This window comes from Argopecten irradians, chromosome 5 (assembly GCF_041381155.1).
Source record: "Argopecten irradians isolate NY chromosome 5, Ai_NY, whole genome shotgun sequence".
NCBI classification, from domain to species: domain Eukaryota; kingdom Metazoa; phylum Mollusca; class Bivalvia; order Pectinida; family Pectinidae; genus Argopecten; species Argopecten irradians.
The window spans coordinates 5823790-5839246 of record NC_091138.1 but is presented as its reverse complement, the minus strand read 5'-3'; the positions used below and the strand labels follow the sequence as shown (position 1 = coordinate 5839246).

Below are 15457 nucleotides of genomic sequence, written 5' to 3'. Positions count from 1 at the left end.
ATGAAAGATATTCATGAACATGACATAATTTTTCACATGCAGTAATGATATCAATTACCAGCATTGTCCATTTAGAAAACTGTAATATTTCAAAATGTACCGGCATTGTGTTTAGAAACTTCATATAATCATGAGCTTTGGGGATAACATTTGATGAACCATCTCACTGACTACAATGATTTGATAAAAGCTTGAAAATGAACCATTTATGAACCAATTGCTGCTGGTAACCTTTCATGACCTTACATAAGAAAAGTTTTCCTTTGCATGAAAGTGCTTTGTATTACCTGATGATACATTTCTCCATAGGTGAACACACACCAGTAAAAATGTAGACAAATGTCATCCACAGCCTACAAACCCCAAACCCCCGTCAACATGACAATGATTTTAGATTTTTATCTAAACCAACAACAAAATTAATGATCAAATATTTTAAAACAAAGAGGGATAACTCAATGAGGGAAGGTATCTTGTTCCATAACACACTGTATTAGGTTTATTGCCACAAAGTAATAAAGTAACTTTCTAGACTAAATACATTCATATCTAGTCCCTACTACAAAGCATGTCAGCTCAAATAGGTAGTCACCAATGTCTGCACCAATAACTTGTCCACAACACTAACAGGCCATCTCAGATAGTCCCCAACACTAACAGGCCATCTCAGATAGTCCCCAACACTAACAGGCCATCTCAGATAGTCCCCAACACTAACAGGCCACCTCAGATAGTCCCCAACACTAACAGGCCATCTCAGATAGTCCCCAACACTAACAGGCCCCCTCAGATAGTCCCCAACACTAACAGGTCATCTCAGATAGTCCCCAACACTAACAGGCCATCTCAGATAGTCCCCAACACTAACAGGCCACCTCAGATAGTCCCCAACACTAACAGGTCACCTCAGATAGTCCCCAACACTAACAGGCCACCTCAGATAGTCCCCAACACTAACAGGCCATCTCAGATAGTCCCCAACACTAACAGGTCACCTCAGATAGTCCCCAACACTAACAGGCCATCTCAGATAGTCTCCAACACTAACAGGTCACCTCAGATAGTCCCAAACACTAACAGGCCATCTCAGATAGTCTCCAACACTAACAGGTCACCTCAGATAGTCCCCAACACTAACAGGCCATCTCAGATAGTCCCCAACACTAACAGGTAATCTCAGATAGTCCCCAACACTAACAGGTCATCTCAGATAGTCCCCAACACTAACAGGTCATCTCAGATAGTCCCCAACAATAACAGGCCACCTCAGATAGTCTCCAACACTAAAGGCCATCTCAGATAGTCCCCAACACTAACAGGTAATCTCAGATAGTCCCCAACACTTACAGGTAATCTCAGATAGTCCCCAACACTAACAGGTCATCTCAGATAGTCCCCAACACTAACAGGTAATCTCAGATAGTCCACAACACTAACAGGTCATCTCAGATAGTCTCCAACACTAACAGGTCACCTCCGTAAATTTGGTTACATTCCAAGCTGAACTCTATGACTAGTAGCAATTTAAAGGATTTACTTCTATTTCCCCTATTGGGCCCACCCCTCCTGCCCCCGTGGGGTCAGAACCAAAATTTATACAAACTCTGTTCCCCTTCTCCCAAGGATATTTCTGGCGAAATTTGGTTACATTCCATGCAGAACTCTATGATTAGTAGCGATTTAAAAGAATACGGACGGACGGACGAACGGTCGGATTGACGGACGCCGCGCCATGACATAAGCTCAATAATGGAATAATGGAAAGTTGTGCCGTTTCATACTATATAAGTATAATGGAAGACTAAATTAGTCAGGTAAGCAAATACCTTTGTTGTCAGAAAATGAAAGCATCTAATATATATTACATTGATATATAGAAAAACAAATCCATAAACATTTGTAAACAAAATAAAGCTATGCTCATTCGAAATACATAAATAGGAATTTATTTTCCTTTTTATATAATCAATTAAATAACAAAAAATAAGTTAATGACATGAGATATATACAAACTATGTAACAAATATCATTACAAGAATGAGGACGCATACAGAAAATACATTAAAATCAATATGAAATATTCTTTAAAGATTTTGTGGGTTAAAAAGACAACAATCTGGAATTTATCAGCCTGTTTAACTTTTAATATTGATAGCTTTTGTATTTTTGGTATTTGCCTTATCACCATAACTTATCACAAAAGTCAAGAATAGGAAAACTAACATCTTTTTGGAACGAAAGAATCTAAATGTAATGTAGAATTTTAGTACATTATTTGTCACCTGTGTTGTGTATGTATTACACCGGCATCAATAGACCACTACCAGGCAGGGCTTGTGATGTAACATACTCTACAGGCAGAGAAATATAGTTATGGTAACACTATAAAGAACGGTATTTAGTTAGAATATTGTATATCTGGCAACATTATATATAAATAATCAAATATGTGCAGGAAAAATCAAATCAGAAGGAAGAATACAGTACTAGAGTGTGACCCAATCAGGTGCCTATTTAGTATGTAACTGTCTGTCAGGCTAGCATTTACAAGTGGATGTTAAAACTATGGTAACCCTCCCTAGAAAGAAGTATTGTTTTAATTTGTAAATAAGGTCAATAATCTCAAATATCATATTTCTTGATGGAGTCAAAATGTTGTGTAATGTATTATGTCTGGAATGTCAACTCCAGTACAGAGTTAATGAGATTGACCTGAAACCATCACATACCACAATCATACTGGGGTAATCCCACAAGTACACAGGTATAGCTGAAAGTCACAATGTCTGCATTGTTAGTAACAAGACTAGAACATCTTGTATGTTTCCAATCATGTTATATCTTTATTTAGTTTTATTCTAGCAATTTGACATGATAATCTTAATCAAACCAAATGACATGATGCTCAGAAATAAAAACAGAAATATTCACTACATATAGATGTAACTAACAAATATCCATCCTGAGATAATAAATTTTATCTGTCAGTCATAGACTTTGAAGCTATATTTTAAAAACCATTTCCATTTCATATATCAATCAAGATTAAAATCTGTAAAACATTAAAACTTAAATGTAAAATATAAAATCACTTTGGAATAAAATTTCAAAATTTAGGAATATATCATCAATATATCTATATAACATCATTTCTTGTCAACAACAATGCCATTAGCATTCTAAGAAAAAAACCCACTTTAGTCTATTAATAAATTAAAAACTTATAAAGGTCAACAAGGTGAAGAACCTTGGGGCTAAAGACAGTAACATTTTACTGTACATAGTTTTAATTCCGCCAGCAATGTACTAAAGTTTGAAGACAAACTAAAACAAGGCATTCCTAACAATAAAACCAAATTCTCCTAAAACAAATGGAATAATTTGTTTTAAAAGAGATTGCTATCTCTCGGCCTGATGGTCCAATTGGGACAACAGACTTTCAGTGATAAGTATAACTATCATAGTGCCAATCAAATGAACAAGCCTATGATGATTTGGATAAATTGAGACTAGATCCTGTCTTCACTGCCAAGACTTCTCTCTGTAGGAGTGTAGATCTACAATCAATATTTACCGTTATACAGACCACTGTCTATACTCTTAGTACTGCATTACTACTATTTATTAGTACTGCTTGTTAAATACTGCTCAAAATTTAGAAAGGAATTTGCTTTTCCTGATTTTCTTCACACAGGAGAATCTACCTTTGTACAATTTTCATTCCCTACGTATAACAGAAACATCATTGATAAATAACAAAAAATTTCACATGAATTAATCACATGACAATAATTCATCACAGCAGTAGTTACCAGCATTGTCTTTAGAAACTTCAATCTATATAATGTACCGGCATTGTGTTTAGAAACTTCATATAATGCACTGGCTTTGCATTTCAAGATAAAACTTGATAGTAACCATTCTATCATAACCATCTTATCCCACCAATGTGCTGCTATCCTTGTAAGATTTCTATAAGTGTCCTTGACATAATGTCCACTGAGCTAGTTCCTTTGGTTGGTGTTCCTGATGCGGTGATACATCTTCTCCAGACTGACATATGGAGACAGGTACAGTGCCACATAGAAGAAAATGTTACAGACAAAGGATGGAACGATTGGCCAGATGACGATGAAGAATATACCAGACAACAAACTCTTACCATAACTCCTCCCAATCGAGAAAATGTTTCTGAAAGTCAAATGTAAAAGATTAGGTAAACAACATGAGGTAGAGTGGGACTAATAAGAGCAGAAAACACTCTGGGTATGTGTCAACACACCACCATAAATACAGAGTAGAAAACACTCTGGGTATGTGTCAACACACCACCATAAATACAGAGTAGAAAACACTCTGGGTATGTGTCAACACACCACCATAAATACAGAGCAGAAAACACTCTGGGTATGTGTCAACAACACAACCATAAATACAGAGTAGAAAACACTCTGGGTATGTGTCAACACACAACCATAAATACAGAGTAGAAAACACTCTGGGTATGTGTCAACACACCACCATAAATACAGAGTAGAAAACACTCTGGGTATGTGTCAACACACCACCATAAATACAGAGTAGAAAACACTCTGGGTATGTGTCAACGACACAACCATAAATACAGAGTAGAAAACACTCTGGGTATGTGTCAACACACCACCATAAATACAGAGTAGAAAACACTCTGGGTATGTGTCAACACACCACCATAAATACAGAGTAGAAAACACTCTGGGTATGTGTCAACACACCACCATAAATACAGAGTAGAAAACACTCTGGGTATGTGTCAACACACCACCATAAATACAGAGTAGAAAGCACTCTGGGTATGTGTCAACGACACAACCATAAATACAGAGTAGAAAACACTCTGGGTATGTGTCAACACACCACCATAAATACAGAGTAGAAAACACTCTGGGTATGTGTCAACACACCACCATAAATACAGAGTAGAAAACACTCTGGGTATGTGTCAACACACCACCATAAATACAGAGTAGAAAACACTCTGGGTATGTGTCAACACACCACCATAAATACAGAGCAGAAAACACTCTGGGTATGTGTCAACAACACCACCATAAATACAGAGTAGAAAAGCACTCTGGGTATGTATCAACAACACAACCATAAATACAGAGTAGAAAAACACTCCATAAATACAGAGTAGAAAACACTCCGGGTATGTATCAACAACACAACCATAAATACAGAGTAGAAAACACTCCGGGTATGTATCAACAACACAACCATAAATACAGAGTAGAAAACACTCCGGGTATGTATCAACAACACAACCATAAATACAGAGCAGAAAAACACTCTGGGTATGTATCAACAACACAACCATAAATACAGAGCAGAAAACACTCTGGGTATGTGTCAACAACACAACCATAAATACAGAGCAGAAAACACTCTGGGTATGTGTCAAACACAACCATCATGTGTCAACACACTCACCATAAATACAGAGCAGAAATACAACTCTGGGTATGTTGTCAACACACCACCAATAAATACAGAGTATAAAAACACTCTGGGTATGTGTCAACACACATACCAATACCATAAGATATAGAGTAGGAAAAATTAAAAATCACTCTGGGTATGTGTCAACACACCACCATAAATACAGAGTATAGAAACACTCTGGTATGTGTCAACACACCACCATAGCTTTATACAGAGCACACACACACTCTGGGTAAAATAACACAAATACCATAATATACAAGAGTATAAAGCACTCTGGGTATGTGTCAACACACCACCATAAATACTCAGAGTCAGAAAAAGACACTCTCTGGGTATGTGTCAACAACGGGACACAACCATAAATACAGAAGTAAAAACACTCTGGTATGTGTCAACACACCACCAAAATACAGATAGAAACCACTCCTGGGTATGTGTCAACACACCACCCATGAAATACATAGCAAGAAAACACTCCTGGGTATGTGTCCAACACACCACCATAAATACAGAGTAGAAAGCACTCTGGGTATGTGTCAACGGACACAACCATAAATACAGAGTAGAAAACACTCTGGGTATGTGTCAACACACCACCATAAAATACAGAGAGCAGAAAACACTCTGAGGTATGTGTCAACACACCACCATAAATACAGAGTAAGAAACCACTCTGGGTATGTGTCAACACACCACCATAAATACAGAGCAGAAAACACTCTGGTATGTGTCAACACACCACCATAAATACAGAGTAGAAAACACTCTGGGTATGTGGTCAACGACACAACCACCATAAATACAGAGCATAAAACACTCTGGTATGTGTCAACACACACCACCATAAATACAGAGTAGAAAACACTCTTGGTATGTGTCAACACACCACCATAAATACAGAGTAGAAAACACTCTGGGTATGTTGTCAACACACCACCATAAATACAGAGTAGAAACACTCTGGTATGTGTCAACACACCACCATAAATACAGAGTAGAAAACACTCTGTGTATGTGTCAACACACCACCATAAATATAGAGTAGAAAAACACTCTTGGTATGGTGTCAACACACCACCATAAATACAGAGTAGAAAACACTTCTGGGTATGTAGTCAACACACCACCATAAATACAGAGCAGAAAACACTCTGGGTATGTTGTCAACACACCACCATAAATACAGAGTAGAAAGCACATCTGGTATGTTTCAACACACCACCATAAATACAGAAGTAGAAAGCACCACTGGGTATGTGTCAACGACACAACCATAAATACAGAGTAGAAAACACTCTGGGTATGTGTCAACACACCACCATAAATACAGAGTAGAAAAACACTCTGGGTATGTGTCAACACACCACCATAAATACAGAGCAGAAAACACTCCTGGGTATGTGTCCAACACACACCACCATAAATACAGAGCAGAAAACACTCTGGGTATGTGTCAACACACCACCATAAATACAGAGCAGAAAACACACTCTGGGTATGTGTTCAACACACCACCATAAATACAGAGTAGAAAAGCACTCTGGGTATGTGTCAACACACCACCATAAATACAGAGTAGAAAGCACTCTGGGTATGTGTCAACACACCACCATAAATACAGAGTAGAAAGCACTCTGGGTATGTGTCAACGACACAACCATAAATACAGAGCAGAAAACACTCTGGGTATGTGTCAACACACCACCATAAATACAGAGCAGAAAGCCACTCTGGTAATGTGTCAACGACACCACCATAAATACAGAGTAGAAAACACTCTGGGGTATGGTGTCAACACACCACCATAAATACAGAGTAAAAAAACACTCTGGGTATGTGTCAACACACCACCATAAATACAGAGTAGAAAACACACTGGTATGTGTCAACACACCACCATAAATACAGAGGCAGAAAAACACTCTGGGTATGTGTCAACACACCACCATAAATTACAGAGTAGAAAACACTCTGGGTATGTGTCAACACACCACCAAAAATAGCATAGAGAGAAAACACTCTGGGTATGAGTGACAACACACCACCATAAATACAGAGCAGAAAACACTCTGGGTATGTGTCAACACACCACCATAAATACAGAGATAGAAAACACTCTGGGGTATGTGTCAACACACCACCATAAATACAGAGTAGAAAACACTCTGGGTATGTGTCAACACACCACCATAAATACAGAGCAGAAAACACTCTGGGTATGTGGTCAACACACCACCATAAATACAGAGTAGAAAACACTCAGGGTATGTGTCAACACACCACCATAAAATACAGAGTAGAAAACACTCTGGGTATGTGTCAACAACACAACCATAAATACAGAGCAGAAAACACTCTGGGTATGTGTCAACACACAAACCAAGAAATACAAGAGCAGAAAAACACTTCCGGGTATGTGTCAACACACCACCATAAATACAGAGCAGAAAACACTCTGGGTATGTGTCAACAACACACCTACTATAAATACAGAGTAGAAAACACTCTGGGTATGTGTCAACACACCACCATAAATATACAGAGTAGAAAACACTCACTGGGTATGTGTCAACACACCACCATAAAATACAGAGTAGAAAACACTCTGGGTATGTGTCAACACACCACCATAAATACAGAGTAGAAAAAACACTCTGGGTATGTGTCAACACACCACCATAAATAAAGAGTAGAAAACACTCTGGGTATTGTGTCAACGTACACAACCAATAAATACAGAGCAGAAAACAACTCTGGGTATGTGTCAACACACCACCATAAATACAGAGTTAGACAGCACTCTGGATATGTGTCAACACACCACCAAAAATACAGAGCAGAAAGCACTCTGGGTATGTGTCAACACACCACCATAAATATAGAGCAGAAAACACTCTGGGTATGTGTCAACACACCACCATATAATACAGAGTAGAAAACACTCTGGTATGTGTCAAACACACCACCATAAATACAGAGCAGAAAACACTCTGGGTATGTTGTCAACACACCGCGACCATAAATATACAGAGTAACGAAAGCACTCTGGGTAATGTGTCAACACACCACCATAAATTCAGAGTAGAAAGCACTCTGGGTATGTGTCCAACACACCACCATAAATACAGATTAGAAAGCACTCTGGGTATGTGTCAACGACACAACCGTAAATATAGAGCAGAAAAACACTCTGGGTATGGTGTCAACACACCACCATAAAATACAGAGTAGAAAGCACTCTGGGTATGTGTCAACACACCACCATAAATACAGGGGGAGTAGAAAGCACTCTGGGTATGTGTCAACACACCACCATAAATACAGAGTAGAAAACACTCTCTGGTATGTGTCAACACACCACCATAAATACAGAGCAGAAAACACTCTGGGTATGTGTCAACACACACCACCATAAATACAGAGTAGAAAGGTCACTCTGGGTATGTGTCAACACACCACCATAAATACCAGAGTAAAAACACTCTGGGTATGTGTCAACAACACACAACCATAAATACAGAGCAGAAAACACTCTGGGTATGTGTCAACACACACCAATAAATACAGAGTAGAAAACTCACTCTGGGTATGTGTCAACAGGTCACCACCATAAATACAGAGTAGAAAAACACTCTGGGTATGTGTCAACACACACCACCAAATACAGAGTAGAAAAACACTCTGGGGTATGTGTCAACACACCACCATAAATACAGAGTAGAAAACACCTCTGGGTAGGTGTGTCAACACACCACCATAAATACAGAGTAGAAAAGCACTCTGGGTATGATGTCGAACACCCCCCCCAATAAAAATACAGAGAGGAGAAAACACTCACTGTCAAAAAACACAACCATAAATATCAGAGTAGAAAACACTCTGGGTATGGTGTCAACACACAACCATAAATACAGAGTAGAAAACACTCTGGGTATGTGTGTCAACACACCACCATAAATACAGAGTAGAAAACACTCTGGGTATGTGTCAACACACCAACCATAAATACAGAGCAGAAACACTCTGGGTATGTGTCAACAACACCACCATAAATACAGAGTAGAAAGCACTCTGGGTATGTGTCAACACACCACCACCAAATACAGAGTAGAAATTCTGGGTACACTCAACCATAAATACAGGGAAAACACTATGTGTCAACAACACAACCATAAATACAGAGCAGAAAACACTCTGGGTATGTGTCAACACACCACCATAAATACAGAGCAGCAAAACACTCTGGAAATGTGTCACACACCACAAAATACAGAGTAGAAAGCACTGTGTCAACACACCACCATAAATACAGAGTAGAAAACACTCTGGGTATGTGTCAACAACACAACCATAAATACAGTGAGCAGAAAAACACTCTGGGTATGTGTCAACACACCACCATAAATACAGAGCAGAAAACACTCTGGATATGTGTCAACACACCACCATAAATACAGAGTAGAAAACACACTCTGGGTATGTGTCAACAACACAACCATAAATACAGAGCAGAAAAACACTCTGGGTATGTGTCAACGACACCACCATAAATACAGAGCAGAAAACACTCGGGCTATGTGTCAACACACCATAAATACAGAGCAGAAAACATATGTGTCAATACACAACCATAGTACAGAGTAAAAAACACTCTGGTATGTGTCAACACACAACCATAAATACAGAGTAGAAAACACTCTGGGTATGTGTCAACACACACCACCATAAATACAGAGTAGAAAGCACTCTGGGTATGTGTCCAACACACCACCATAAATGGAGTAGAAAAGCACTCTGGGTATGTGTCAACACACAACCATAAATACAGAGTAGAAAACACTCTGGGTATGTGTCAACAACACAACCAAACAGCTACAGATCAGTCATTTATTTTCTCAGACTGATGTCACTTATTTAAGAGAACACTAGATTTCATGACTAGATAAAGTTATTAACCAAAAGAATTAACATTGTTACCTTTTTGAACATAAATGATAACACAAACGGAAATTTCTACTCATGGATTAAGTTCTACTTAATGTTTCGTGCACATAAAAGTTTGTTCAAATCAAAGAGATGACATCTGTCAGAATAAAATGGAACACTGATTCATAAAAACACAAACTTATATAATTATAAAAACAAAACTTTAGTTTATACAATACAGGTAATATTATATAAATAATTGCAAAAGGCACAGACATCTCAATAAATGTTCCTTGTGAAATCAATCAACTTACCTGTATCCCCCTCGCACGAAATCAGCGATGTATGTACATTCCAGGTAAGTTTGGGCAATACAGGTGAGAATGACGAGTCGGCTAATCCAGTAATGAGTAACTGTCCAATCATAGGCGTAGATTCCAATCAGGTAGTAAGGCAGAAACAGACCACACGACACAAACTCTGTCAGCTGACGGCTCGTTACATTATCAAACTAAAAACACAACACAAAATCATTATTACACTCTATTTTGTTGTTTGATTAATTTCTCTGGTATGCAGTGAATAATTGACATTAACATAAAAAATTGAAACAAAAGTTGATTATAAATTCAACAAAATTATTTAATTAGTAAGTCCTTTCGAATGTGCCATAAGGTTCTATTTGCCTCGCCTAGATGATCTGTAAACAATGTATAATACTTCAGAGTCTCATACTAATGGTGGGAGAGCTTGATAAGTTTATTTTCTTAAACTAAGATGGAATATCAAAATACACTTTATTAGGTCACAGTGACCTAGTTTTTCACGTAGTACCAGACACACTGTCTTAGTGGACTAACACTGTCTCACCTAGGTGGATCTGGACATACATTTACACAAGTACCAAGTATGAAGTTACAATGCTTTATAATAACAAAGGTAATATATAGCTATCATAATGGTTACAATGCTTTATAATAACAAAGGTAATATATAGCTATCATAATGGTTAAAGTTACAATGCTTTATAATAACAAAGGTAATATATAGCTATCATAATGGTTACAATGCTTTATAATAACAAAGGTAATATATAGCTATCATAATGGTTACAATGCTTTATAATAACAAAGGTAATATATAGCTATCATAATGGTTACAATGCTTTATAATAACAAAGGTAATATATAGCTATCATAATGGTTACAATGCTTTATAATAACAAAGGTAATATATAGCTATCATAATGGTCATGTGCTGTTACTTTCATACTGTCAAATCATGAAAAAGTTTAAGTTCAATTAACCTGTCTATAAAGACCAATCAATAGACAAAGGAAGGTTGGTCTCTATATAGACAAGTGGTCTTCATGTACACAATTAGGTCCAATTGTGCTATAAATAGCCATATCTCTAATTTAGCACCAAACTTTACCCACATTTTTTGAATTACAATAATTGATATGTTGATTTTAATGGCTATATCTCTAAATGAGTTTTTGGTATTATTGAGGAATTTCCATAAATAATGATATTCAAGTTTACATATTGTGCAATATTATACTGGTAACACTGTCTAAGTAGGAATAGCGCCAAGTCAAGTGTATCATTAAAATGCTTCAATGTTCTAAAACAACAACCATTGGTCAATACATTTAGTTCATACAAAATGTACATGGCCTTGCTTTTCAATGTCAGGTAAAAAGTTTTAAGCCCCTTTCACACATTCAAGGATGTGGTGCCAGATTAACACGGACCATCAACCTAGGACATCCTGTGAAAATCCGCCATCACCGTGTTAGTCCTTGTTAAGTCTGGAGCCATACGAGTACGAATTTTTCCTCCAGAAAAACACTGGTATCAACAGATTTACCACATGGAGTGTTCTTGGAAGCTACATGGACCTAAAACGTTTGAGTATCATGATTTTCCATGAATATCCATACCAACACCGGGTTATTCCGTAAATTAATCGTGTATAGACCAGCACAAACTGTAGTGCTCTGGACTGTTCGTGATCCATGCAGTACGTTCCGGTAAATTGTCGGGAGACTACCGTATAGTTATCGTGATTAACCGTAGACACATCAGTGTTGTTAGTGTGGTCATCACATTACAACCGCGTTAACACTGAAAAAATGATGATCAAATTTCCAATCCGTAGTGATCTGGTGCCTCATTCTTGAATGTGTGAAAGGAGCTAAAATGTTACAGTTACAATGCAACCAATCCATTTCTTTACTGAACACTGTATACAAATACACTTCTTGCTGATTTAAATGGTAATTTATAGTTGTTGGAAATACTTACCCTATAAATAATTAATAAAAATTTTACAATATTATATACCATATTCGACTCAATAAGCACCCATGTCCCTATAAGCGCCCCTCCTCCTATTTGAGGCCTCGATTTCAATTGCCCAGACATAAAAGACCAAAACTAAACAAAACTCTATAGATTTGCCATAACTTCGTCTTTTTAGCACCTTTTATCTTTTTCAATTTTTTTAAACGCCCTGTGTACTTATTAGGTTGAGTATGGTAAAACTCTTTTTGTGTGCTATAAATTTGAGGCCACTGTGTTTTTACTGTTAAATCATTACCCAAGTCTGCCAAACACATCATTTGGAGTGATTTATAATACCAAGTCATAACACATGCTTTCAAATGAATCATCATGATGGAATTTGATAACACGTACAATTTTAAAAACATTTTTTTCTGAAACAATTAACTAAAGAATAATTTCAAAATAAAGTGCATTTGGCAAATAACAGTTTGCATGTGCAATACCTCCCACCAGTGCTAGCTGTCAGGGGAGAAGCTAATGTGTGATTTCTCTACAGTTCATACAGACATGGGTTTCAAATTCTAAAAAACTGAAGATCAATATATCAAAATTACTAACTAGAAAGGTAACTAATTCTAACTGTGATACTCAACAAGCATTTAATAAAACATTATGCTCCTTCAATACAAAGCTATTACTTGACAAACAAAGCATACTGAAATTTAATCTATAGTTAACCAAATAAATGAGGAACTATAATGAAAATTACTATATTTTGAAAAAATACCATTATTAGTGTATAAGGATACAGAAAGACATGTGGCAAATCTGCTGTGTCAATTTCTTTCAACATTGACATCTTAAAGTGACCTTTAATTAATATGTTTTTCATTTTGGACTTTTATTTTTTTTTTTTTGTTCCAAAGAGAGTTAGTAGAGAGCTAATGGAGACAGTGATGTTTTGAATTAAAGACATCAGCCCATGACCTATATACATGTAGTTCTCCCAAGTCAGTATTTCTACTGGTAATAGTTATACTGGGATAATACCATATATTTAATTAGTTTACATTCATTGTCATGATGTGGAATCAATGTATGTACTGGGAGAATTTTGACAATGTAAACTATAAACAGTCTGGTTTTATTACTCTAACTGTATAACTCTTAAAAGCTTTTTATTTTCTTTGACTTAAATATTACAAAAGCAATATGTCTTTCATTTCATGTTCTTTCCTCTTTTGTTTTTGTCATTTCTTGTAATAAGGGGCCTTACTCCTGATATTGACTGACAGTTCCAGTATTTCAGTTTTTAATTTATATTTAAAACAATTTAAATTACTTGTTAAAATTTCAGTTCCTAAATTGTGTGTAATACAATCGGCTGGTGGTTGGCTATAACTTAGAAAACACAAGCAATGGCTTCACATCAAATATATTGCCTATCCCACTGCATGTATTAAGGGAAAGATTTTATTGATCAATAACAAAAATGTAAAGTGTTTTGCATCATTTCATTTAGCAAATCTTTTCCTAGTTGTGTAATTCATTGTTATTAATCAATTTATCCTTTTATTGCAATTTAACATGCAATTCAGATTAATTTGTTTCCTTCCAAACAGGATCATTAAAAACACCCAGAAGTCTGGTCTAATGTTATCACACAGGATCATTACAAACACCAAGAAGTCTGGTCTAATGTTATCATACAGGATCATTACAAACACCCAGAAGTCTGGTCTAATGTTATCACACAGGATCATTACAAACACCCAGAAGTCTGGTCTAATGTTATCATACAGGATCATTACAAACACCCAGAAGTCTGGTCTAATGTTATCATACAGGATCATTACAAACACCCAGAAGTCTGGTCTAATGTTATCATACAGGATCATTACAAACACCCAGAAGTCTGGTCTAATGTTATCACACAGGATCATTACAAACACCCAGAAGTCTGGTCTAATGTTATCATACAGGATCATTACAAACACCCAGAAGTCTGGTCTAATGTTGTCACACAGGATCATTACAAACACCCAGAAGTCTGGTCTAATGTTATCACACAGGATCATAACAAACACCCAGAAGTCTGGTCTAATGTTATCATACAGGATCATTACAAACACCCAGAAGTCTGGTCTAATGTTATCATACAGGACCATTACAAACACCCAGAAGTCTGGTCTAATGTTATCACACAGGATCATTACAAACACCCAGAAGTCTGGTCTAATGTTATCACACAGGATCATTACAAACACCCAGAAGTCTGGTCTAATGTTATCACACAGGATCATTACAAACACCCAGAAGTCTGGTCTAATGTTATCACACAGGATCATTACAAACACCCAGAAGTCTGGTCTAATGTTATCACACAGGATCATTACAAACACCCAGAAGTCTGGTCTAATGTTATCACACAGGATCATTACAAACACCCAGAAGTCTGGTCTAATGTTATCACACAGGATCATTACAAACACCCAGAAGTCTGGTCTAATGTTATCATACAGGATCATTACAAACACCCAGAAGTCTGGTCTAATGTTATCATACAGGATCATTACAAACACCCAGAAGTCTGGTCTAATGTTATCACACAGGATCATTACAAACACCCAGAAGTCTGGTCTAATGTTATCACACAGGATCATTACAAACACCCAGAAGTCTGGTCTAATTTAATCACAGGGATGTTATCACACAGGATCATTACAAACACCCAGAAGTCTGGTCTAATGTTA

At 36.8% G+C, this 15457-nt stretch overlaps 1 protein-coding gene and 1 long non-coding RNA gene across 3 annotated transcripts in view; one reads left to right on the top strand and one right to left on the bottom strand.

Annotated features, from left to right (window-relative positions):
• The first annotated feature begins 1191 nt into the window (after window positions 1–1191).
• LOC138322725 (uncharacterized) lies at window positions 1192–3595 on the top strand. The gene is made up of 2 exons (XR_011208463.1): window positions 1192–1349; window positions 3556–3595. It is a non-coding gene; the product is annotated as an uncharacterized lncRNA (long non-coding RNA).
• Window positions 1345–15457, bottom strand: part of LOC138322724 (bifunctional apoptosis regulator-like) — a 38556-nt gene continuing 24443 nt past the window's right edge. For both annotated transcript variants that reach the window (XM_069266779.1, XM_069266780.1), the window contains exons 7-8: window positions 10728–10924; window positions 1345–4191 (exon numbers count right to left, since the gene is read on the bottom strand). In XM_069266779.1, the coding sequence (XP_069122880.1) occupies window positions 4005–4191; window positions 10728–10924 (384 nt within the window). In that variant the 3' untranslated portion in view covers window positions 1345–4004. The remainder of the gene's footprint in view (window positions 4192–10727; window positions 10925–15457) is intronic.